The sequence below is a fragment of the Macaca fascicularis genome, chromosome 13, assembly GCF_037993035.2.
Source record: "Macaca fascicularis isolate 582-1 chromosome 13, T2T-MFA8v1.1".
NCBI classification, from domain to species: domain Eukaryota; kingdom Metazoa; phylum Chordata; class Mammalia; order Primates; family Cercopithecidae; genus Macaca; species Macaca fascicularis.
The window spans coordinates 56,779,310-56,804,206 of record NC_088387.1 but is presented as its reverse complement, the minus strand read 5'-3'; the positions used below and the strand labels follow the sequence as shown (position 1 = coordinate 56,804,206).

General features: G+C 43.8%; 1 protein-coding gene across 4 annotated transcripts in view; it reads right to left on the bottom strand.

Moving 5' to 3' along the window:
- The window catches only part of RAB1A (RAB1A, member RAS oncogene family), a 48,047-nt gene extending 23,388 nt beyond the window's left edge, over positions 1-24,659 (bottom strand). For all 4 annotated transcript variants that reach the window (XM_005575734.5, XM_045369193.3, XM_065527026.2 and 1 more), the window contains exon 1: positions 24,446-24,659. In XM_005575734.5, coding sequence (XP_005575791.1) covers positions 24,446-24,468 — 23 coding nt within the window. In that variant the 5' untranslated portion in view covers positions 24,469-24,659. The remainder of the gene's footprint in view (positions 1-24,445) is intronic.
- Between the last annotated feature and the right edge of the window lie 238 nt (positions 24,660-24,897).

Here is a 24,897-nt window from a genome sequence, read left to right as displayed (position 1 = left end):
TTCAACACAACAACTGGACTTAACGTACCAATCTCCCTGAGCACCATGCCAGGCATCCAGTAAACACTCAAAAACATTCTCTGAATTCGCCTTACTGGACCCAGTTACAGTAAAGGACTGTACAGGGCCTCAGATGTTGTCTGAAGTATCACCTTAAAGATCAACAACTCAGGCCAGGCGTAGTGGCTCACGCCTGAGGTCAGAAGTTCCAGACCAGCCTGGCCAACATGGTGAAACCCTGTCTCTACTAAAAATACTAAAATTAGCCAGGTGTGGTGATGGGCAGCTTTAATCCCAGCTACTCGGGAGGCTGACCCATGAGAATTGCTTGAACTCAGGAGGTGGAGGTTGCAGTGAGCTCAGCCTGGGCAAAAGAGGAGTTTCAAAAAAAAAAAAACAAAATCAACAACTCTATTTCAGAGCAACCATCAAGCTTTAAAAAACATGAATGGGCCCCCTGAGGTCAGGTGATTAGCTGGGTGTGGTGGCGGGCACCTGTAATCCCAGCTACTCGGGAGGCTGAGGCAGGAGAATCACTTGAACCTGGGAGGCGGAGGTTGCAGTGAGTTGAAATCATGCACTCCAGCCTGGGCAACAAGAGCAAAACTCCATCTCAAAAAAAAAAAAAAAAAGAAAGAAAGAAACATGAAGCCTTTCTAATTGCATTACAAGTTACATTATGGATTCAAGAAATTAATAGTCAATTTTTTTTAATTACCTTTTTCAACCATTACATTCTTTTTAAGTTTTACAAATACCACACTGTTATTTTTAAACATTATGGCTGGGCGCAGTGGCTCAGTGAGCCTGTAATCCCAGCACTTTGGGAGGCTGAAGCAGGTGGATCACCTGAGGTTGGGAGTTCCAGACCAGCCTGGCCAACGTGGTGCAACCCCATCTCTACTAAAAATACAAAATTAGCCAGGCATGGTGGCACATGCCTGTAATCCCAGCTACTCAGGAGGCAGAGGCAGGAGAATCATTTGAACCCAGAAGGCGGAGGTTGCAGTGAGCCAAGATCACACCATTGTACTCCAGCCTGGACAGTAAGAGCGAAACTCAAAAAAACAAACCAAAAAAAACATTATTTATGAGTTTCTAATAATTTAAGGTTTAAATTAAAGCCACTATAAATAATATGAAGAGTTGAGTGCTCTGTATAAGACAATCTTTGCAAAAGACTACTGGTTCTCTCGCAAACCATTTGTTTACTAGCATAACAGTCACATGAGAAAGGCAAATAAAATCAAACCCACAAACTTCCCCACCTCCCCTTATCAAAGACATACACCGAAATAGTGTTATCAGTGACATGTTAACTTGCATTGGGACATTTTAAATCACCTACTACAGAAGCAGTTTCTCAACTGTAAATATACTGAATATTCGTGAGAATTCATTGCTCTGAGTTTGCTTTAAAATGTTTCTATAATTTACAAAACACCACACAGTAAAAATGTTGATAGAAAACATGCAAATATAAAATTAGAGAGCACAAGGACAGAAGTTTGGCACAAAGAGCCAAGACTAATTTAGCAAATGGTTAGACTTTAAATGTATTTATTCTTCATTCCTCATGAATTTGGATCAAGTTTTCATCCTACAATAATATAATTTTGACTTAAGTGAAAAAAACTAAATTATGCTAGTTTAGAAACCTATAAAGATTTGGCTGGGTGCGGTGGCTCACACCTGTAATCCCAGCACTTTGGGAGGCCGAGGTGGGTGGATCACCTGAGGTCAGGAGTCCAAGACCAGCCTGACCAACATGGTGAAACCCCGTCTCTACTAAAAAAAAAAAAAAAAAATACAAAAATTAGCTCAGTATGGTGCCAGATGTCTGTAATCCTAGCTACTTGGGTGGCTGAGGCAGGAGAATCACTTGGACTCAGGAGGCGGAGGTTGCAGTGAGCCGAGAATGCATCATTGCACTCCAGCCTGGGCAACAGAGCGAGACTCCATCTCAAAAAAAAAAAAAGAAGAAAAAGAAACCTTTGAAGATTTACAATTGTCACCCTCCTAAATTATTCTAGTAAATCCCATCCACTGTTTCCAATTCAGAACTTCCTCTAGCTTTTTGTACTTCTAATCTACTATAACTTCATTATTTTCTAGCCTCGAGAAGTTTGAAGTCTGTGTTTCTCCACCCTTATGTTTGACATAGCTATCTGTGGGTGTGGAAGGTAAGCTGGCTTATGCATCTATGTATACAAGGACCTAGCACTGTGCCTTTTACAAAGCATGTGCTAAGAGATCAGGGAACATTTTAGTTTTACATTTTTAATCAGGCCTCTTTCATCGTGAGATACAGCTACAGAAAATTTGTGCCATCCTTGATTAACATTTTTGGCCAAAATACTAGGTGGAAAAAACGATGAGGGCATGGCATGTTAAAAGGATACAGGAACCGTCTGGGCGTGGTGGCTCACGCCTGTAATCCCAGCACTTTGGGAGGCTGAGGCGGGCGGATCATGAGGTCAGGAGATGAGACCATTCTGGCTAACAGGGTGAAACCCCATCTCTACTAAAAATACAAAAAATTAGTCAGGCATGGTGGCAGGCGCCTGTAGACTCAGCTACTCAGGAGGCTGAGGCAGGAGAATTGCTTGAACCCAGGAGGTGGAGGTTGCAGTGAGCAGAGATGGCACCACTGCACTCCAGCCTGGGCAGCAGAGGAAGACTCCATCTCAAAAAAACAACAAAAACAACAACAAAAAAAGCCAAGCCAGAACAATTTGAGGCACAAAGTAAATAACTATGTATCAGATTATAACTCACAAAATAAATACCCATGAATTCATTACCAGTATAAATGATTAAATAAATAAATGGGAGAGAAGAGACAAGTCTTCCTTATAGGACTTCAATAATACATGCTGAAGAAATGAGAAAAACAGAAAATGACCAGTAGCACTACATTAATAATTGCTGCAATGCTGGGTGTGGTGGCTCACACCTGTAACTCCCACCTACTTGTAAGGCTGAGGTAAAAGGATCACATGAGGCCAGAAGTTCAAGACCAGCCTGAGCAACACAGCAAGACCCCCATCTCTAAAAATACTTTTTTTCATCAGTTGGGTGTGGTGGTCTATGCCTGTAGTCCCAGCTACTTGAGAGGCTGAGGCAGAAGAATCACTTGAGCCCAGGAGTTTGAGTGAGCCATGAACTCACTACAGCATTCCAACTTGGGCAACACAGTGAGATCCATCCCTTAAAAAAAAAAAAAAAATTAAGGAAAAAAGAAAGAAAAAATAATTGCTGCAAGGAAGATTTACTAGATAAATGCTAAGTTAATGGGTAAAACTAAGGGGAAACAGGATATTTGCATGACCTCATCAAAGTATATCCCTCAAAATATTGGCTGGGCATGGTGGCTCACACTGTAATCCTAGTGCTTTGGGAGGCCAACACGGGTGGATTGCCTGAGCTCAGGAGTTCAAGACCGGCCTGGGCAACACGGTGAAACCCCTTCTCTACTACAATACAAAAAATTAGCCAGGCATGGTGGCACATGCCTATAGTTTCAGCTACTTGGGACACTGAGGCAGGAGAATCACTTGAACCTGGGAAGTGGTGGCTGCAGTGAGCCAAGATCACACCACTTCACTCCAGCCTAGGCAACAGAGCGTGAGGCCGTCTCACAAAAAAAAAAAAGAAAAGAAAAAACATCAGACAAATGCAAACTGACAGACAACTGACTGACATTCTACAAAATACCTATCAGCACTCTTCAAATGTGTCAAGATCACGAAAAAGAAGGAAAGACTGAAAAACTGTCACAGACTGAAGGTGGCTAACATGGCCTAGAACTAAATACAATATGGTATACTGAATTAGATCCTAGAATAGAAAAAGAACATTAGTGAAAAAATTAGAGAAACCAGATTAAGTCTATAGTTTAGTTAACACTGTACCAATATTTATTTCTTAATTTGGATAAAAGTACCATGTATGTAAGATGTTACTATTAGGAGAAGTGGAGTGAAGGGTATACAAGAACTCTACAATTATTTCACAATTTCAGTAAATCTAAATTTAGTTCAAAATAAAAAGGGTTTTAGAAAAGGTTTTAAAAGGTTTTTATAAAGGTTAAAAAATTATGAGGAGGCCGGGCGAGGCTCAGGCCTGTAATCCCAGCACTTTGGGAGGCTCAGGCAGACGGATCACCTGAGGTAAGGAGTTCGAGACCAGCCTGGCCAACATAGTGAAACCCTGCCTCTACTAAAAATACAAAATTCGCCAGGTGTGGTGGCAAGCACCTATAGTCTCAGCTACCTCACGAGGCTGAGGCAGGAGAATCACTTGAACCTGGGAGGCAGAGGTTGCAGTGAGCTGAGATCGCACCACTGCACTTTAGCCTGGGCAACAGAACGAGACTCCATCTCAAAAAACAAAACAACGGTGGCCGGGCGCGGTGGCTCAAGCCTGTAATCCCAGCACTTTGGGAGGCCGAGACGGGCGGATCACGAGGTCAGGAGATCGAGACCATCCTGGCTAACACAATGAAACCCCGTCTCTACTAAAAATACAAAAAAAAATTAGCCGGGCGAGGTGGCGGGCGCCTGTAGTCCCAGCTACTCGGGAGGCTGAGGCAGGAGAATGGCGTAAACCCGGGAGGCGGAGCTTGCAGTGAGCCGAGATAGCGCCACTGCACTCCAGCCTGGGCGACAGAGCAAGACTCTGTCTCAAAAAAAAAAAAAAAAAAAAAACAAAAAAAAAAAAACGACAATCACTTCAAAAAGCTAGCTCATGATATAGATACAATTTTTTTTTTTTTTGACGGAGTTTTGCTCTTGTTGCCCAGGCTGGAGTACAATAGCAGGATCTCAACTCACTGCAACCCCCGCCCCCCAGGTTCAAGCGATTCTCCTGCCTCAGCCTCCTAGGTAACTGGCATTACAGGCATGTGCCACTACACCCAGCTAATTTTGTATTTTTAGTAGAGATGGGGTTTCTTCATGTTGGTCAGGCTGGTCTCAAACTCTGACCTCAGGTGATCCACTTGCCTCGGCCTCCCAAAGTGCTGGGATTACAGGCATGAGCCACCATGCCCGGTCTTTTTTTTTTTTTTTTTTTTTTGAGACGGAGTCTCGCTCTGTCACCCAGGCTGGAGTGCAGTGGCCGGATCTCAGCTCACTGCAAGCTCCGCCTCCCGGGTTCACGCCATTCTCCTGCCTCAGCCTCCCGAGTAGCTGGGACTACAGGCGCCCGCCACCTCGCCCGGCTAGTTTTTTGTATTTTTTAGTAGAGACGGGGTTTCACCGTGTTAACCAGGATGGTCTCGATCTCCTGACCTCGTGATCCGCCCGTCTCGGCCTCCCAAAGTGCTGGGATTACAGGCTTGAGCCACCGCGCCCGGCCCTTTTTTTTGAGACAGAGTCTTGCTCTGTCGCCTAGGCTGGAGTGCAGTGGCATGATCTCGGCTCACTGCAACCTCCACCTCCCGGGTTCAAGCGCTTCTCCTGCCTCAGTCTCCCGAGTAGCTGGGATTACAGGTGTGTGCCACCACGCCTGGCTAATTTTTGTATTTCAGTAGAGATGGGGTTTCACCATGTTGGCCTGGCTGGTCTCAAACTCCTGACCTCAAGTGATCCACCTGCCTCAGCCTCCCAAAGTGCTGGGATTATACGCATGAGCCACCATGCCCAGCAACTTACAATATTTTTAAACAATATGAGAGACATTTCACGTTTTCTCAAGTTAAATCTAATCACAAATTGGGCTGGGTTTGTAAAATAAAGCTGCTTTTGAGGTACAAGTATTTCTATTATCAGTGAAATTCTGCTGAACTGCTTGAATTTTATAATACTATGAGCAGATATTATATTTTAATTTTAAAAGTTCACTCTATGAGAAAGCTAAAAACAGTTAAGGCAAGAATGGCATAGAATAAGCGTGGACAGAAAGAAGTAGGCAGAGAGAAATTAACAGTAGGCTTTAACAACTAGATGGTGGGCATCAAATACAGCAACAAGAGAAAAATTATTTTTGCTATCAGTTTTTCCTATAAATCAACTTTTGGTCTACTGAGATTCCAACGATAAAACAAAAGCAATAAGATACAGTAAGGATGAGTTTTATTCTATTCAGTTTGCATGAAGTTAAATGACTGATGACAGGTGCAGGCACGGTAGCTTGGGCCTGTTAATTCCAGCACTTAGGGAGGCTGAGGTTGGAGGATCACTTGAGCCCAAGAGTTCGAGACCAGCCGGGGCAACATAGTGAGAAGCTCCAGCTCTTAAAAAAATTAAAGGAAAAAATGATCAATGACAGGATAAGTGAGTTTTTGCTAACATTAGAATCGTCTTTTGCTTAACAGATGGGAAAAAAATTGAACTATATATTCAATTACAAATCAGTAAGAGGGCTCACCCCAGAACCCTTGTTTCAAATTTCAGTTTAGGGTTCTATTTCCATTATTTGTTGGCGTGCAAAAATGGCACTGGTACATATATGTACATTTATGATCTGAATATAGTCTTGATGTCTGCTGATGTATGTACCTATGCCATTTTTGTATGCAAGCACTACCATTTCCTATACCTTTTTAAAAAAAGCCTGGTGCAGTGGTGCACACCTGTAGCCCCAGCTACTTAGGAGGCTGAGAGAGGAGGGTAACTTGAGCCCAGGAATTCCGGGTTGCAGTGAGCTAGGATAGAACCACTGCACTTGCTCTAGCTTAGGCAACAGAGTGAGACCCCATCTCTAAATTAAAAATATAAAAATTAAAAGTCACTATTGTGAAAGCATGGAACAATATTTTTTAAATAAAAAGTTAGAAAAACAGATTTTCGGTTCAAAATTCTATTTAGGTAAAATTCTTTTCTTGTCTACAGTACAAAGTAGAAGATGAATCAGCTTGTTTCCGAATCTAACATGCTACTGGAAATTCTAAAACCTCCAAAATAACACTGTTATGTGAAAGGATTACGGAATTTTTTTTTTTTAAGTATAACCTCATTTTTGTTTTTTAAAAAGTCTTTAGAGGAGCTAGGCATGGCTAGCTCATCTCAGCACTCAGAGGCTGGAGCAGGAAGTCTAAACTGCAAGATTATAATGGATTGATGGTTTCTTCTTTATACCTTTTTAACAACCTGCAATAAGCTTGTATGACTTTTATAACCAGGAGAAAAAAAAATGTTATTTGAAAGGAGAAGAAAAGCATTTTATTCAATGACTTAACACCCTTACAAATGTGTTCAGCATATGTCAGCATAGCACACCGATCATAACACAAATTACTTCTAAGTAGGTAGAGTAGGTCAAGGTTGTAAACAGATAGCAATGGCATACTCCCAATACAGCCACAAGTACATGAAGTTAAATTTTGGGTTAAATGAGAATATACTGTTTTCTTCTTTCATGAAATAAAATCTAGATTCTCAGACAAGGTTCACATGTCAATGAACACTTTACAAAAGAAAGCTGTTTGACATTAACCCAACTTTCAATATTCCACCCTTTGGAAACATGCTAAGGAAGAAAAAAAGTCTAACAGCAGAGAACTATAGTGTATAGCTGTATTTGTACAAACAGAAATACAAATTTAAATTTATACAAACAGAAATATAAACTTTATAATATCAGCTGTAAGTACCTTAGAAAAGGCCTATTCTAAAAAGCGCAATGGAAACTAGATTTATTCTCTTTCATCTAGAATGGATTCATTTGCATGACAGGAATTCTTATGGTTTGAATGTATCCTCCGAAGTTCCTGTGTTAGACACTTAATCCCCAATACAACAGTGTAAGGATGCAGAGCCTAATGAGAGGTGATTAGGTCACGAGGGCTCCGCCCTCATGAATGGATTAATGCATTCTCTCAAAAGTGGGTTAGCTTTCTCCTGAGTCACTCTGTTATAAAAGTGAGTTCAAGCCCCTTCGTGCTCTCTGTCTTGACATACTCACTTGCCTTTCTACCTTCCGCCATATGATAACAGCACAAAGGTCAGAACCATGCTCTTGAAGTTCCCAGCCTCCAGAACCACAGACCAAATAAACTTCTACTGTTTATACCCAGTCTGTGCTATTCTGTTACAGCAGCAGAAAACAGACTAAGACAGGAATGTTATTTTATCTTCTTCTAAATGTCTTCTTTGAAAATAGCATAAGACTAAGCTCACATATCAAATTTAAAACAAAATCCTGATACACTGGCCAAATAAAGTTTAAGGGAAAACTATCAAGACAACTAAACTACATACTATTTTAATAACCTTGGGGTATAAAATAATAAAAACTTCAGCTGTAATGATCATGTTTGACATATATGTTTCTTCTTCACTCACTTTAAGTACACTCCACAGAACACAATTCAAAACCGACCTTCAGGTTGAAACACTCCTTGCTGGAGACAAGAGGTAAGAACTTTTAGTTAGTTCATATGCTTCTGTACTGTGAATTTTACAGTGAGCACATATTACTTTTATAATTAAAAAAAAATTAAACAAACATTTGGCTATGGACAAGCAGCCTGTCAGTCAATATAAATGGTCAATATGATCAATTACCAGGAATCTGAGAGGGCAATGGTCTTTCTCCAAATTTAAGGAAATAGTCAAGCAATTAAAAAAAAAGTTTCCATTCAGATGAACCATCTTAAAAAAAATTGTTCCCATAATCAACCACTAAAATTACATGTTTTTATTTGATATTTAGAGACAATAGATTAATTTTCCAGGTTCCAATACAGTTATGTTTAGAACAGTATTCTAAAAATTCAAAGCTGGCCAGGTGCAGTGAGTCACGCCTGTAATCCCAGCATTTTGGGAGGCCGAAGTGGGTGGATCACTTGAGGCCAAGAGTTCAAAACCAGTCTGGCCAACATGGTAAAACCCCATCTCTGCTAAAAATACAAAAATTAGTCGGACGTGGTAGTGGGCGCCTCTAGTCCCAGCTACTAAGGAGGCTGAGGCAGGGAGAACTGCTTGAACCTGTGAGGCAAGGTTGCAGTGAGCCGATATCATGCCACTGCACTCCAACCTGGGCAACAGAGCGAGACTCCATCTCAAAAAAATAAATAAATAAAATAAAAATAAAAATTCAAAGGTGAAATTCTGAAAGAAATTTTGGTAGTGCCAAAGGAAGCAGCAAGTGACACAAGATGACAAAAGGGTAGACAGTCTTTAATCTGCATACAACAAGTATTTGCTGAAAAACACACCAAGAAGGGTGTGTTCAATGTTCTCTACCTCCTTACCTCTCAAAGTCTGCATGCGTTTGGACCTGAAAGACCTGTACTTAAATTCAGGCTCTACTGCATACTAGCTATAGGATCTTGGTGCAAGTTACTCACTTACCACCATGAGCCTCAATTTCCTCATCTATAAGGTTCAATTAGCACCCACTACCACCCAATTAGGCTTCTTGTCAGGATTATAAATCACGTTTCTGAAACATCTAGCACATACTGTCTGGCACATACAGAAGCACAATAAGTGGCCATGGTTATTTCTCCTTCCTCCTACCAAAACCATGAGGTAACAATACAAATTTCAGAGGTTCAGACAAAAACTTTGAAGCTATTTATCCAAAGCTTCTGTTCAGATTATCGGTGACAAAGGAACACAGGAGTTTACATATATAATCTAAAGTTAAAGTTTAAAAATTGCCTAACAGTTATAAGTACTATGATCATACAAGTCACAACTCCCAAAGCCTAGTAATGCATAAAACAGTAACATGCTCTGAAAGTGTGCCCTCTACTGCAAGAGAAGGCAGCTCTCTGCTTCATTTGCTTTTCATAGAAAGACATCCATGACAGGCCGGGCGCGGTGGCTCACGCCTGTAATCCCAGCACTTTGGGAGGCCAAGGCGGGCGGATCACAAGGTCAGGAGATCGAGACCACAGTGAAACCCCGTCTCTATTAAAAATACAAAAAATTAGCCGGGCGCGGTGGCGGGTGCCTGTAGTCCCAGCTACTCGGGAGGCTGAGGCAGGAGAATGGCATGAACCCAGGAGGCGGAGCTTGCAGTGAGCCGAGATTGCGCCACTGCACTCCAGCCTGGGGCACAGAGCAAGACTCTGTCTCAAAAAAAAAAAAAAAAAGAAAGAAAGACATCCATGACTTCTAAGGCTCCAAGTTTAAATATATAACAAGACATAAAAACTGAGAATGGATACAATTAATTTCAACCCAAGATGTGAAGGGTAAAGTTAAAAGCCCATTTATGGCCGGGCGCGGTGGCTCAAGCCTGTAATCCCAGCACTTTGGGAGGCCGAGACGGGCGGATCACGAGTTCAGGAGATCGAGACCATCCTGGCTAACATGGTGAAACCCCATCTCTACTAAAATACAAAAAAAATTAGCCAGGCGAGGTGGCGGGCGCCTGTACTCCCAGCTACTCGGGAGGCTGAGGCAAGAGAATGGTGTGAACCCGGGAGGCGGGGCTTGCAGTGAGCTGAGATCCGGCCACTGCACTCCAGCCTGGGCAACAGAGCCAGACTCCGTCTCAAAAAAAAAAAAAAAAAAAAAAAGCCCATTTATAAATAATACATACCTCACAAACCCTTCTTAAATCCTTCCCCCACCCCCACCCACCACCACCACAAAGACACAGTTTTGCTATGTCACCAAGGCTGAAGTGCAGTGGCGCAATCACAGCCCACGGCAGCCTCCAACTTCTGGGCTCAAGCAACCCTCTTGCCTCGGCCTCTCGAGTAGCTGGGACCACAAGTACACTGACCACACCTGGCTATTTTTTTAGTTTTTTAGTTTTTTTTTGAGACAGGGTCTTCATATGTTGCCCAGGTCTCAAAATCCTGGCCTCAGGCAATCTTCCCACCTCAGACTCCCGAGTGGCTGGGACTACAGGTGCACACCACCACACCTAGCTAATTTTTTAATTTTTTGTAGAGAGGGGATCTTACTAGGTTGCCCAGGCTGATTTGAACTCCTGGCCTCAAGCAATCCTCCTGCCTCAGCCTCCCAAAGTGCTAGGATTACAGGCATGACCCACCACACCAGGCCTCCAATCATGAATTCTTAAAGTAACTGACCACAAAATGTTAGTGCCTAATTACTTGACTAAAATTTTTTTTTTCTTTTTTTTTTTTTTGAGATAGGCTGTCACTATGTCACCTAGGCTAGAGCGCAATGGTGCAATCTCGGCTCACTGCAACCTCCACCTCCCAGGCTCAAGCAATCCTCCTATTTCAGCCTCCCAAGTAGCTGGGACCATAGCCGCATGCCACCATGCCCAGCTAGTTTTTTTTTCTTTTTGGTAGAGACGAGGTTTTACCATGTTGCCCAGGTTGGTCTCAAACTCCTGAGCTCAAGCGATTTATCCACCTCAACCTCTGAAAGTGCTAAGATTACAGGAGTGAGCCACCACAACCAGTCTAAAATGTTAAATTCTTAGAAGTAACCACACGTAGTAAAGCAGAAAGAGCCTACTTGTACTGTGACATCCAAGCCTTTGAGTTAAAATTCCAATTCAGCTGCTTACTTTGAATGCCATTGGGCAAGTCATTTAACTCTTCTCTGCCTCTGTTTCCTTGTTTGTAAAACTAGGACATTTTCTTCACAGGATTATTGTGACGGTTAAGGGAAATAATGTACACATAAACTTTCCAGCTGGTTTTGTAAAACTAGGACATTTTCTTCACAGGATTATTGTGATGGTTAAGGGAAATAATGTACACACATAAACTTTCTGGCTGATGGGAACTCAGTTCTGCTGACCCCACTCAGACAAACATCTAGTGTTCTGGAGTCCTTTGGGAGCTCTGTTCCTCTCCAGTTGAATCAACATAACTAAAACTTTCTGTTAACAGAAATTATAGGCCCCTTCCCCAAATCTTTCACACTATTTTGCCACGCTGTTTCGTAAACATATCACAATATTTAACTTGTATTAATCGTTGTATTGATTATGTTTGTTTGAACATGAGTCATTTTCTTAACTAATTTGTAAGCCCCTGGAGCACAGTCCACGTTTTATTTTTTTTTTTGGAGACGGAGTCTTGCTCTGTCACCCAGGCTGGAGTGCAGTGGCACGATCTTGGCTCACTACAAGCTCCGCCTCCCAGGTTCTCGCCATTCTCCTGCCTCAGCCTCCCGAGTAGCTGGGACTACAGGTGCCTGCCACCATGCCTGGCTAATTTTTTGTATTTTTTAGTAGAGACGGGGTTTCACTGTGTTAGCCAGGATGGTCTGGATCTCCTAACCTCGTGATCCACCCACCTTGGCCTCCCAAAGTGCTGGGATTACAGGCCCGGCCACAGTCCATGTTTTGTAATTTAAAACAAGCAACAACAAAAGTTTTTAAAAAACAGGAAAAAAAAAAACTCAACTCTTAGTATACTCTAATGATAGAAAAGGGCTATTTTCCTTTTTTGTTTGTTTTTTTTTTTGAGACGGTTTTTTGCTCTGTCGCCTAGGCTGGAGTGCAGTGGCACAATCTCGGTTCACTGCAACCCTTGCCTTCAGGGTTCAAGCAATTCTCCTGCCTCAGCCTCCTGAGTAGGTGGGACTACAGGCACGTGCCGCCACACCCAGCTGATGTTTTGTATTCTAGTACAGACAGGGTTTCACCGTGTTTCCCAGGATGGTCTCGAACTCCTGAGCTCAGGTGATCCATCCGCCTCGGCCTCCCAAAGTGCTGGGACTAGAGGCGTGAGCCCCCCGCCCAGCCAAAAGGGCTATATTCTTTACCAAGTCTTCCTCCAAGATAAAATTCTCCATGTGTGTACCTTTGTATGTATGTATAGACAACCACAACTTTTGAGACGGAGTCTCGCCCAGGCTGGAGTGCAGTGGCGCGATCTCGGCTCACTGCAAGCTCTGCCTCCCGGGTTCATGCTACTCTCCTGCCTCAGCCTCCCAAGCAGCTGGGACTATAGGCGCCCGCCACCACGCCCAGCTAATTTTTTGTATTTTTAGTAGAGATGGGGTTTCACCATGTTGGCCAGGATGGTCTCGATCTCCTGACCTCATGATCCGCCCGCCTCGGCCTCCCAGAGTGCTGGGATTACAGGCGTGAGCCACCGCGCCCGGCCTGGGTTTGTTTTTTAATAACAAATTTTTAATGTAGAAAAGGCCAGGTACAGTGGCTCATGCCTGTAATCCCAGCATGTTGGAAGGTCAAAGAGGGAAGATCGCTTGAGCTCAGGAATTCAAAACCAGCCTGATCAACATGTGAAACTCAGTCTCTACAAAAAGAAAAAGAAAAAAAACAAAAAACAAAAACTGCCAGGTATGGGCATGTGCCTGTAGTCCTAATTACTCCAGAGGCTGAGATGGGAGGATCACCAGAGCCTGGGAAGTTGAGGCTGCAGTAAGCCGTGATCTCACCACTGTACTCCAGCCTAGGTGACAGGGTTAGACCCTGTCTCAAAAATAAAAAGTTCTTGACGCCTTGTGTGGTGGCTCACACCTATAATCCCAGCACTTTGGGAGGCCGAGGCAGGCAGATCACCTGAGGTCAGGAGTTAGAGACCAGCGTGGTCAACATGGCGAAACCCCATCTCTACTAAAAATACACAAAATTAGCCGGACATGGTGGTAGGCGCCTGTAATCCCAGCTACTCAGGAGGCTGAGGCAGGAGAAACACTTGAACCTGGGAGGCAGAGGTTACAATGATCCGAAATCGAGCCCCACTACACTCCAGCCTGGGTGACAGAGCTAGATTCTGTCTCAAAAAAACAAAAACAAAAACAAAAAGCCTATCAGAATGAATCAAATCATATACAAACTAGCACCCAGAACCTGACCAAATACAAAGAAAAGTGTGATTCACTGCTTAAATTAAATTAGAACACTTGTGTTAGTAGAGAATAAGGTCAACCTGGCACAGTGGTTCACAACTGTAATCCCAGCACTTTGGGAGGCTAAGGTAGGAGGATTGCTTGAGCCGAGACAAGCCTGGGTAACATGGAGAGAGCCTGTCTCTCTAAAAAAAAAAAAAATTAGTTAATTAAAAAATAAAAATAAAAGAGAGAGTAAGTTAGCTCAGCTCAAAAGAGCCTGGTGAAAATGCCTAATTTGGAGTTCAGATTTCACTAGCTTTAGCAAGTAATGAATCCAACTGCTCTTCATCAGGATAGATGCTAACCACCAATCTACACATAAAGCACTACATAATTATCCACATTATATATTTCACAAAATTGTTTCAAATGGCCTTTTATAAATGTAGCTATTTGACTATTTTTATAAATTTCATCTAACCCACTTTAAGACTAACATCTTTTTTTTTTTTGAGACGGAGTCTCGCTCTGTCGCCCAGGTTGGAGTGCAGTGGCCGGATCTCAGCTCACGGCAAGCTCCGCCTCCGGGGTTTACGCCATTTTCCTGCTTCAGCCTCCCGAGTAGCTGGGACTACAGGCGCCCGCCACCACGCCTGGCCAGTTTTTTTGTATTTTTTTAGTAGAGACAGGGTTTCACCATGTTAGCCAGGATGGTCTCGATCTCCTGACCTCATGATCCACCCGTCTCGGCCTCCCAAAGTGCTGGGATTACAGGCTTGAGCCACCACGCCCGGCCAAGACTAACATCTTAAACTCCACATTTTAAAACTCAAATTAGGCCGGGAACAGTGGCTCATGCCTGTAATCCCAGAACTTTGGGAGGCCGACGTGGAAGGATCACGAGGTCAGGAGTTTGAGACCAGCCTGACCAACAAGGTGAAACTCCATCTTTACTGTAAATACAAAAATTAGCTGGGCGTGGTGGCGTAGCCTGTAATCCCAGCTACTTTGGAGGCTGAGGCAGGAGAATCGCTTGAACCTGGGAGGTGGAGGTTGCAGTGAGCCAAGATCGCACCACTGCACTCCAGCCTGGGCAACAAAGCGAGACCTTGTCTCAAAAAAAAAAAAAAAACTCAAATTAGTTTGGGATACCAGATTTAAAGCTAAGCTTTGTCACTCTCACATTTTCACATTTTAATACTGATAATGACAGTTAACATTCTCTTTTCTGTTTTCAATCTCCTAAATCAAGTATTCTTAATCTGAGGTTCATGAACAGACTTGGTGTGAACCGCCTATAACTTTATGCAAAATGTTATGAGTATACAGACACAAAGGGAGCAGATGCATTAAATGTAATGTGGGTATGGCTACACGGCCATAAATGGTTTAAATGTAACTGTCCCAAATCAAGATACTAGAAAATATCTATACACAGAGTAGAAAGGACAAAGAGTAATTCCACTTAAGTACTATTGTTATACAAAGGAAATACATTCAGAGAAATTAAATTCATCATTGTTCTTGGAAAACATGAATTAAATAATTCATTGAGTTTCACTGTTGAAGATCACTAGTTCGAGGTGCAGACTGTACAAAATGCCCTATGTAAAGACCACAGATGGCCGAGTGAGGCAGGTCACACCTGTAATCCCAACACTTTGAGAGGCGCAGGTGGGAGGATCACTTGAGTCCAGGTGTTCGAGACCAGGATAGGCAACATACTGACATATCATCGCTTAAAAAAAAATTAGACAGGCATGGTGCCAGCTACTCAGGAGGCTGACAGAGAAGGATCACTAGAGTCCAGGAGGTTGAGACTGCAGTGAGCCATGACTGTACTACCACACTCCAGTCTGGGAGACAGAGATAGACCCTGTCTCGGGGGGGAAAAAAAAATAGCCAAGTGGCTGGCACTGAGAGTAAGTGCTAAATAGTACCCAGTATTATTAAAAAGTGATGTTTCCAAAAGAATGGTCCCTCTTGTGAATAAAGGCATGCATATGTAACACTACTTGTCCTAATTAGATAATCTACAAGCATAGAACACAGTAAACTTAACTGCAACCTATCACAACCTTGGATTTAATAAAGCAGTGTAGAGTGTTCCAGTCAGCTGAGCCAACCTGTCACAAAAGGACCAAGGAAAACTTTATTTCCTACTTCTTCCGTACCCTATTTCTCACATGTTTCAGTCAGTCAACAAACTAACAACAGTTCTCTGGCTCCTCAGGACCATTTTTTCCCCCTAATATCATTCCACCATTACCCTATTTATAATCTGCAACACTCCCAGGGTGGTTCCAAAGAAAGGCCAAGACCTAAATTTTCTTCCCTAAATTACATTCCAGATATCAAAGCAGTAATCTCAGCTCCACCTTCTATAGGGAAACAAAGGAATAATCTAATTGCTCCCCTCTCCCTCTAAAGGGAGGGGGGAGTCTGGGCATTTTGCCTAATTCTCAAAGGAAAATTCCAAAATGTAGTGCCGACAAAGTGGTAAAAAGCTGATAAGCAGCTGAACATAGTGGCTCACGCCTGTAATCCTAGAACTTTGGGGGACCAAGGCAGGCAGATCACCTGAGGTCAGGAGTTGGAGACCAGCCTGGCCAACATGGTGAAACCTCATCTCTACTAATACAAAAATTAGGTGGCCGCGGTAGTGGGTGCCTGTAGTCCCGGCTACTCAGGAGGCTGAAGCAGGAGAAATGCTTGAACCTGGGAGGTAGAGGTTGCAAATGAGCCAAGATCATGCCACCTGCACTCCAGCCTGGGTGACACAGCGAGACTGTCTCAAAAAAAAAAAAGCTGGTAAGCTACGCATTTAAAATACCTCATGCACTGGCACACTACACCCATTTTCAGTTTTTCTTCATCTTAAGACACTCAGCCAAGCATGGGGCTCATGTCTATAATCCCAGCATTTTGGGCAGCTGTGGCAGGTGGATCTCTTGAGACCAGGAATTTGAGACCAGCCTGGGACAACATATTGAAATCCCGTCTCTACAAAAAAAAAAAAAAATAGCCAGGTGTGGTGGCATGCGCTTGTAGTCTCAGCTACTCAGGAGGCTGAGGTGGGAGGATCACTGAAACCTGGCTAGGAGTTGGAGGCTGTAGTAAGCTATATGCATCACTGCACTGTAGCCCGGGTGACAAAGTCAGACCCTGTATCTCAAAAAATAGACACTCAGGCCAGGCGCGGTGGCTCACGCCTGGAATCTCAGCACTTTGGGAGGCCGAGGTGGGCAGATCACGAGGTTAGGAGATTGAGACCATCCTGGCTAACACGGTGAAACCCTGTCTCTAGCAAAAAATGCAAAACTTTAGTCAGGCGTGGCGGCAGGCACCTGTAGTCCCAGCTAATCGGGAGGCTGAGGCAGGAGAATGTTGTAAACCCAGGAGGCAGAGTTGCAATGAGCCAAGGCCGTGCCACTGCACTCCAGCCTGGGCAACAGAACAAGACTCCGTCTCAAAAAAAAAAAAAAAAGAAAGCTATTCTTTACTATCCAAAATAAAACTTAACTATTGCAACTACAAACAGTGAAACCATCACATAGGTATAGTCAAAACTATCCAGGAGAGAAAACACACACACATACACAACACACAGTCAACAGATTGCTATGGAATGTGAATACAGCAGGAGGTTAGCACATACGTAAATTATTAAGATTGCTTCCAGAATTAAAAAGACCAAGATATCTGAGAAATAAAATTACTCAGAAAGCAAAATTCCCTTTAAAAGCCAAGTAGCAGCCGGGCGCGTGGCTCACACCAGTAATCCCAGTACTTTGGCTGAGGTGGGCGGGTCACGAGGTCAGAAGTTTGAGACCAGCCTGGCCAACATAGTGAAATCCCGTCTCTACTAAAACTACAAAAATTAGCCAGGTGTGGTGGCACGCACCTGTACTCCCAGCTATTCGGGAGGCTGAGGCGGGAGAATCACTTAAACCTGGAGGGTGGAGGTTGCAGTGAGCCGAGATCGTGCCAACAGACTCCAGCGACAAAGTGAGACTCTGTCTCAAAAAGAAAAAAAAAGAAGCCAAGTAGAGAACTGGCAAGGGAAGATTTGATTTTGAAGCACTTCCATCTTTAAGACAACGTAAAAAATAAAATAAAATAAAATATTTGATGGTTAAAAACTGTCCAACATCCCTTAATTTGATGAAAACGGGAAATGTTTATCTTTTATTTTTTATGTTTTTGAGACAGAATCTCACTCTGTCACCCAGGCTGGAGTGCAGTGGCCAATCTCGGCTCATGGCAACCTCCTCCTACCGGATTCAAGCGATTCTCTTGTCTCAGCCTCCCGAGTAGCTTGGGACTACAAGCGCACACCACCGCGCCTAGCTAATTTGGTGTTTTTAGTAGAGGCAGGGTTTCACCACGTTGGCCAGGCTGGTCTAGAACTGACCTCAAGTGATCCGCCTGCCTTGGCCTCCCAAAGTGCTATTACAGGTGTGAGCCACCGAAAGGGGGAAATTTTTAAATGCAAAATTTCAGGCTGGGCATGGTGACCCACCCAGTGCTTCGGAAGGATCGCTTGAGGCCAGGAGTTTGAGACCAGCCTGCACAACATAGGAGGCCCAGTCGCTACAAAAAAATTTTTAACATGAAATTTCAGTTCTTATCTTCATTTATTTTATTTTATTTTGAGACAGAGTCTTGCTCTGTTGCCCAGGCTAGAGTGCAGTGGCGTGATCTCAGCTCACTGCAACCTCCGCCTCCAGGGTTCAAGAGATTCTCCTGCCTCAGCTTCCCAAGCAGCTGGGACTACACGAAGGCACAACCACACCCAGCTAATTTTTCTATGTTTAGTAGAGACGGGGTTTTGCCATGTTGGCCAGGCTGGTCTCAAACTCTTGACTTCAGATTTTGCCATGTTGGCCAGGTAGGTCTCAAACTCCTGACCTCAGGTGATCCACTGCCTGGGCCTCCCAAAGTACTGTGATTATAGGCATGAGCCACTGTGCCGGGCCTCAGTTCTTATCTTTAAATGATCCTACAAGATCATCTCATCATCTTATTCACACAAAATTCTCAATATATATATTTTTAAAGGTTCTATACAACTACTGAAAAATTACCGAAGAATTACAGATGTTGATATTCTACAGACATTAAAAAATCATATTCTGGACAATAAGAATACTAGTTATCTTTCTTCTATAAACTTTTCTGAGTTTTTCAAACCACCACCAAAAGTCACAAAGGCAACCTGATTTCACTTTCAAACACTTAAGTTTTTAAAAACATTATTTGAAACACAATGCAAGAAAAAAAAAAGGTCAAATGTTTCTTGAGTCTAACATGAAAGGAGAGCAGAGTCTGAAAGACTGATAACATTTTGAGATTCTGGAGCCATGATATACTTAAGCGGATGGGGACTAAAAATAAAGTAATCGAACTTTTTCTGCATTAAAGAATTATAGTTGATCCAAGGAGACTACTATATTTCTTCCTACTATAGTTAGCTGGTATACTGAAGACAGGTACACACGCTTTATTCTTAACACATTCCTTAAAGACGAAGCAATCAAAATTATTTTCTTGACACCAAAAAAATCCACTAAAAGCCAGTGGATTATGGAAAATGTTATAAGAATAATCATGGGAATAATGTTAAGTATTTCTTTCTTTTTTTTTTTTTTTTTTTTTTGAGAAGGAATCTCACTCTGTCTCCCAGGCTGGAGTGCAGTGGCATGATCTCAACTCACTGCAGCCTCCACCTCCCAGGTTCAAGCGATTCTCCTGCCTCAGGTTCCCGAGTAGCTGGGATTACAGGCGTGCACCACCACACCCGGTTAACTTTTTTATTTTTAATAGAGGCAGTGTCTCACCATGACCAGGCTGGTCATGAACTCCTGACCTCAAATGATCCACCCACCTCGGCCTCCCAAAGTGCTGAGATTACAGGTGTGAGCCACTGCTCCTGGCCATGTTAAGCATTTCTTAATGTGCTGAAATAATCACTGCCTGCTTCAAAACGTAGCTCAAAAAAAATCCCTATTTTTCTTCAGATCCTCAAAAAAAAAAGCTTTGACGGCCCTTTCTATCTACTTTTTTAACTGTTCAGATTATACTTTCAATTGCTTCTTTTTTTTTTTTTTTTTTTGAGACAAGTCTTGCTCTGTTGCTCAGGCTGGAGTGCAATGGTGTAATCTCGGCTCACAGGAACCTCCACCTCCCAGGTTCAAGAGATTCTCCTGCCTCAGCCTCCCAAGTAGCTGGGATTACAGGCACCCGCCGCCACGCCCAAATAATTTTTTGTATTTTTAGTAGAGATGGGGTTTTGCCATATTGGCCAGGCTGGTCTTGAACTCCTGACCTCAGGTGATCCACCTGCCTCAGCCTAACCAACATCTCTTTAGTAGAGATGGCTAGGTACTCTATACAAAAATTAACTGGTTATGGTGGCACATGCCTGTAATCCCAGCTAATCGGGAGACCAAGGCAGGAGAATCGCTTGAACCCGGGAGGCAGAGATTGCAGTGAGCCGAGATTGCACCATTGCACTCCAGCCTGGGCAACAGAGTGAGACTCCATCTCAAAACAAACAAAAAGAAAAGAAAACAGAAAAAACAAAAAAAAAGGCCAGGCGCAGTGGCTCAGGCCTGTAATCCCAAAACTTTGGGAGGCCAAGGCCTGGACAACAGAGCAAGACTCCATCTCAAAAAAAAAAAAAAAAAAAGTAATACAGCTACCAACCCTTATGTAAACCAATATAAATCTAAAAATTCTGTTGCTTCAGAATCTTTGTCAAGATTCCATTTTCACTACCAAATTTAGCAGCACCCATAACACAGATTATAAATTTCTAAAAGAAACAATATAAATTAGTAATGATAAACCAAAGTAAGTTAAGGAACATCTAGAGTAGATTTGTAAACATTAGCTAATATACTATTGTTAAGTTACTAAGATAACATACTGGAAGCAGGAAAAGCATCCACCCATTAAAGTTTTAATTGAAGAGAAAGCCTAAGACTTTGGAGTTTGGAACAAGATGTTAAAAACGAATGAACTTGGCCGGGCGCGGTGGCTCAAGCCTGTAATCCCAGCATTTTGGGAGGCCGAGATGGGCGGATCACGAGGTCAGGAGATAGAGACCATCCTGGCTAACACGAGACCATCCTGGCTAACACGGTGAAACCCCGTCTCTACTAAGAAATACAAAAAATAGCCGGGCGAGGTGGCAGCGCCTGTAGTCCCAGCTACTCGGGAGGCTGAGGCCGGAGAATGGCGTGAACCCGGGAGGCGGAGCTTGCAGTGAGCTGAGATCCGGCCACTGCACTCCAGCCTGGGCTACAGAGCGAGACTCCGTCTCAAAAAAAAAAAAAACGAATGAACTTGTACTTTAGTGATAAACAAAGAAAGAACTTTTCTTTCTTTCCTTTATTTTCCAGATTTTCTCTAATTACTTTTACAAAGATAACAAGCTCCATTAAAACAAAAAGCAAAGTCAGATAGCTGAAAATCTGATTGCTCACTGCCCTTGTGACCTCCCCTAATAAAATATCCCTCACTTCCTCTCACCCTCCTAAGTAATTTTCACTAACACTTTTGCAAAGGTTTTCCCAAATTCCTGTATTATTTTACTAGACAGTCTAGAATACAAAGATAGTAGGCCAGATACTCATGTATTTGATTCCAGAAAAAAATATAAAAACTGTTTCTGGGTTTGATCCCGTTGAGGTCAGTCTTCAAAAGAAAGGATGATTTGACACCGTATTTACTTATTAATTACTGTCATTGCCATTTATGAGCCATTCCTCCTCCTCCTCCTCCTTGAAAATTCCTCCTCACTCCCTCTGTTCCTCCAAATCTAATTGCTGACAATTCCCTTTCAGGTCTCTTTTCTATAAAGTCTTTCAAAACCCAGATAGCCAATCACAACCCACCATCCCCCTGAAATCCTGCTGCTCTCATCCATGCCATACATCTGGAATTTGCTATATCTACTGGTATTCGACATGTATAAAACCTATTTCTGCCGGGTGCGGTGGCTCACGCCTGTAATCCCAACACTTTGGGAAGCTGAGGCGGGCGGATCACCTCGGGAGTTTGAGACCAGCCTGACCAACATGGAGAAACCCCGTCTCTACTAAAAATACAAAATTTGCCGGGCGTGGTGGCACATGCCTGTAATCCCAGCTACTCAGGAAGCTGAGGCAGGAGAATCACTTGAACCCAGGAGGCGGAGGTGCCGATGAGACAAGATTTGCGCCATTGCACTCCAGCCTGGGCAACAAGATTGAAACTCCCTCTCAAAAAAAATTATTTTTTTTTTCTTTTTTTTTTCTTTGAGACGGAGTCTTGCTCTGTCGCCCAGGCTGGAGTGCAGTGGCCCGATCTTGGCCCACTGCAAGCTCCGCCTTCTGGGTTCACGCCATTCTCCTGCCTCAGCCTGAGTAGCTGGGGCTACAAGCGCCCACCACCATGCCCGGCTAATTTTTTTGTATTTTTTTTTTTTTTTTTTTTGAGACAGAGTCTCGCTCTGTCGCCCAGGCTGGAGTGCAGTGGCGCAATCTCGGCTCACTGCAAGCTCCGCCTCCCGGGTTCACGCCATTCTCCTGCCTCAGCCTCCCGAGTAGCTGGGACTACAGGCGCCCGCCCCTGCGCCCGGCTAATTTTTTCTATTTTTAGTAGAGACGGGGTTTCACCATGGTCTCGATCTCCTGACCTTGTGATCCGCCCACCTCGGCCTCCCAAAGTGCTGGGATTACAGGCGTGAGCCACCACGCCCGGCCAATTTTTTTGTATTTTTAGTAGAGGCAGGGTTTCACCGTGTTAGCCAGGATGGTCTCGATCTCCTGACCTCGGGATCCGCCCGCCTTGGCCTCCCAAAGTGCTGGGATTACTGACTTAAGCCACGGCGCCCGGCCTATATCTAAACTTCTTAAATGCAAGGATTATATTTCTAAATCCTAGTACTAATAGAATGCCTTTCATGAAAATGATGCATACAACCTGAAGAATGCTCATACAGTTTTCCAAATTCTTTTATATACATTTGAATTTCACCACTACCCTGACAGGAATAATGACTCCAATTATCCTATTTTACAAAAGGGGAAAAAAATTCAGAGGCTGAGTAACTTGTCAAAGTTCTCGACTAATCTTGAAGATTTATTTATAGTAATAAACATACATATATATAGCAAATTCAGAAAATTTCCTGAACAGTAGAGGTCTATAAACCTCGATAAAGCAGTAAATCCATGTTCTTTATTGTTACCAAGAAAACTACTAAATTAAGAACCTCAAGTTCAACTCCATTCAACTGTGCAAAACCAACTTTGTCCTTGGAGCCCTTGAAAAAAAAAATTTGTTTTAAACTGTCAACACAGCAAATGTCACTACAACAACACTATCCTTAACTTCTAAAGCATGAAATTCTAATAAAATACTATGGTTTCTGTATAGTGCAAGAGATTTCAGCATCAAGCCACAGTATTACAAAACTTGAAGAAAGCATTTTGCAAGAGCCATGTGACACACATATGACAGTCAGCTAAACTGGTGAGTGGACCTTTTAGGGGGAAATGTTTAGCAGTAATTGACCAAAGCAGCAAATAAACTCAACTTTTACAACAAATACTGATTTTCCCCCATCCCTCAAAGGCCTTTGACACTGAAAAGGAATACCAATTCGGTCTCTTACAATTATTCATTACTTTACATACATGAAAACTGTAGAGGAAATTTTTAAATGGCCACTGAGGAGAGTCCAACAAACTCTACCCAAAGGAAGCGAACACCAGTTCCCAGGAAAGGTGCCAGGTGTGTCACATCTGCTGTGGTGACTTCTTGAGTAAGCAAGAAAAAGAAATGCATTAACTTTTCATGACACGTCATGGAACCTCATTCCCTATCTGCAAGCATCCAAGCAGGTAATCTAAAACTACATACAGATCTATCATAGGTCCCATTCGTTTCTCTTTCAACTTGACAGCAAGCTTCCTTTAATCTGCGAATATCAGAAACACACTCCTTGGCTTTAGTTGTTTTTTTGGTTTTTTTTTCCCTTGACCTACAGAAGGCAAAATGACTTAGGTGTCCTCTTTAAAAAAAAAAAAAAAACTCACAAATGCCCAGGTTTTTAGGAGGGCAATGGACCCGGCGAGCTCTTAAAGAACTCGTTCAAGGCACAACTCAAAAAGAGAACTAAAAAATGTTCAGTTGCTTCTCCCTATCTACTCATTCCCCTCAATCCCACGCAGTCCCGAAAAGCATCCATATTACCTGAAACCTGGCGGGGAAGATGGAAGAAGAGAGAGCCAACAAGCTCAGGATTTACAAGTAAAGCTGGTTTCCACCCCGAGGATCCTGACAGCTCCGCAGAGTGCGGGCGCAGGGTCTGCCAGTGCCCTCTAGAAGGGTTCTCCCACCCCATCCCCTCCTCTTAGAAACAAGTCCTCCTTCAAAAGTCACTGCCTCCGAGACAAGCTACCTCTTCACACCGCCTCAGGCCCCTGGGCAGACTTCCTAAGCACCCGCCCCGCAGTCAGGCCCTCCAACCGGACCCGGTCCAGGCCCGGGCGGCTCACCCCTCCGACCCGACCCCTCCCCCGCCCGGCGGCCCCTCCGCGTCAGACAATGGGGCCCGACTCCCGGCCGCCAGCCTCTCCTGACCCATCACCCTCGCCTCACCCCAGCCGATGCCCCGACTTCCGCCCCAACCCTCCTCGCCCCCTTTAAAATCCCCCAAGCTGGCCCACGGACCCAGCCGACCGGTGCTCTCCTGAACTCACTATTCGGGATTCATGCTGGACATGTCACTGCAGCTGCCGCCGCCGCCACCGCCGCCCTTGCTGCCGCAGCCGCCGCCTTGACTCTCCGCGCCACGGGTAATCGAAAGAAAGGAATGAGATAGGCTGTTCCGGGAGAGCAAACGTCTTCCCCTACTCTGTCCCCTAGAACACAATCAGCAGCCGCCGCCACTCAGCTATCGCTTCCACCCAAAATGGCCGCCGGCGAACCAGGAAATAGGGAAGCCTTAGACCGAGGGGCCTTTACACAGCCCAGAGGGCGGCCGCACCGCCTGGCATGCCGGGAAAGGGAGTCGCGAGTGCGGCTACGCGAGCTGAGGATAGACAGTGAGGCGCTGAGGCCAGGACTCAGCTTCCCGCCAAGCGCCGCGCCTCTGGGGCATGCGTACTTGAAGGGTTGTCGTCCGCCCCATTCCCCACTCCCTCACCTCCCC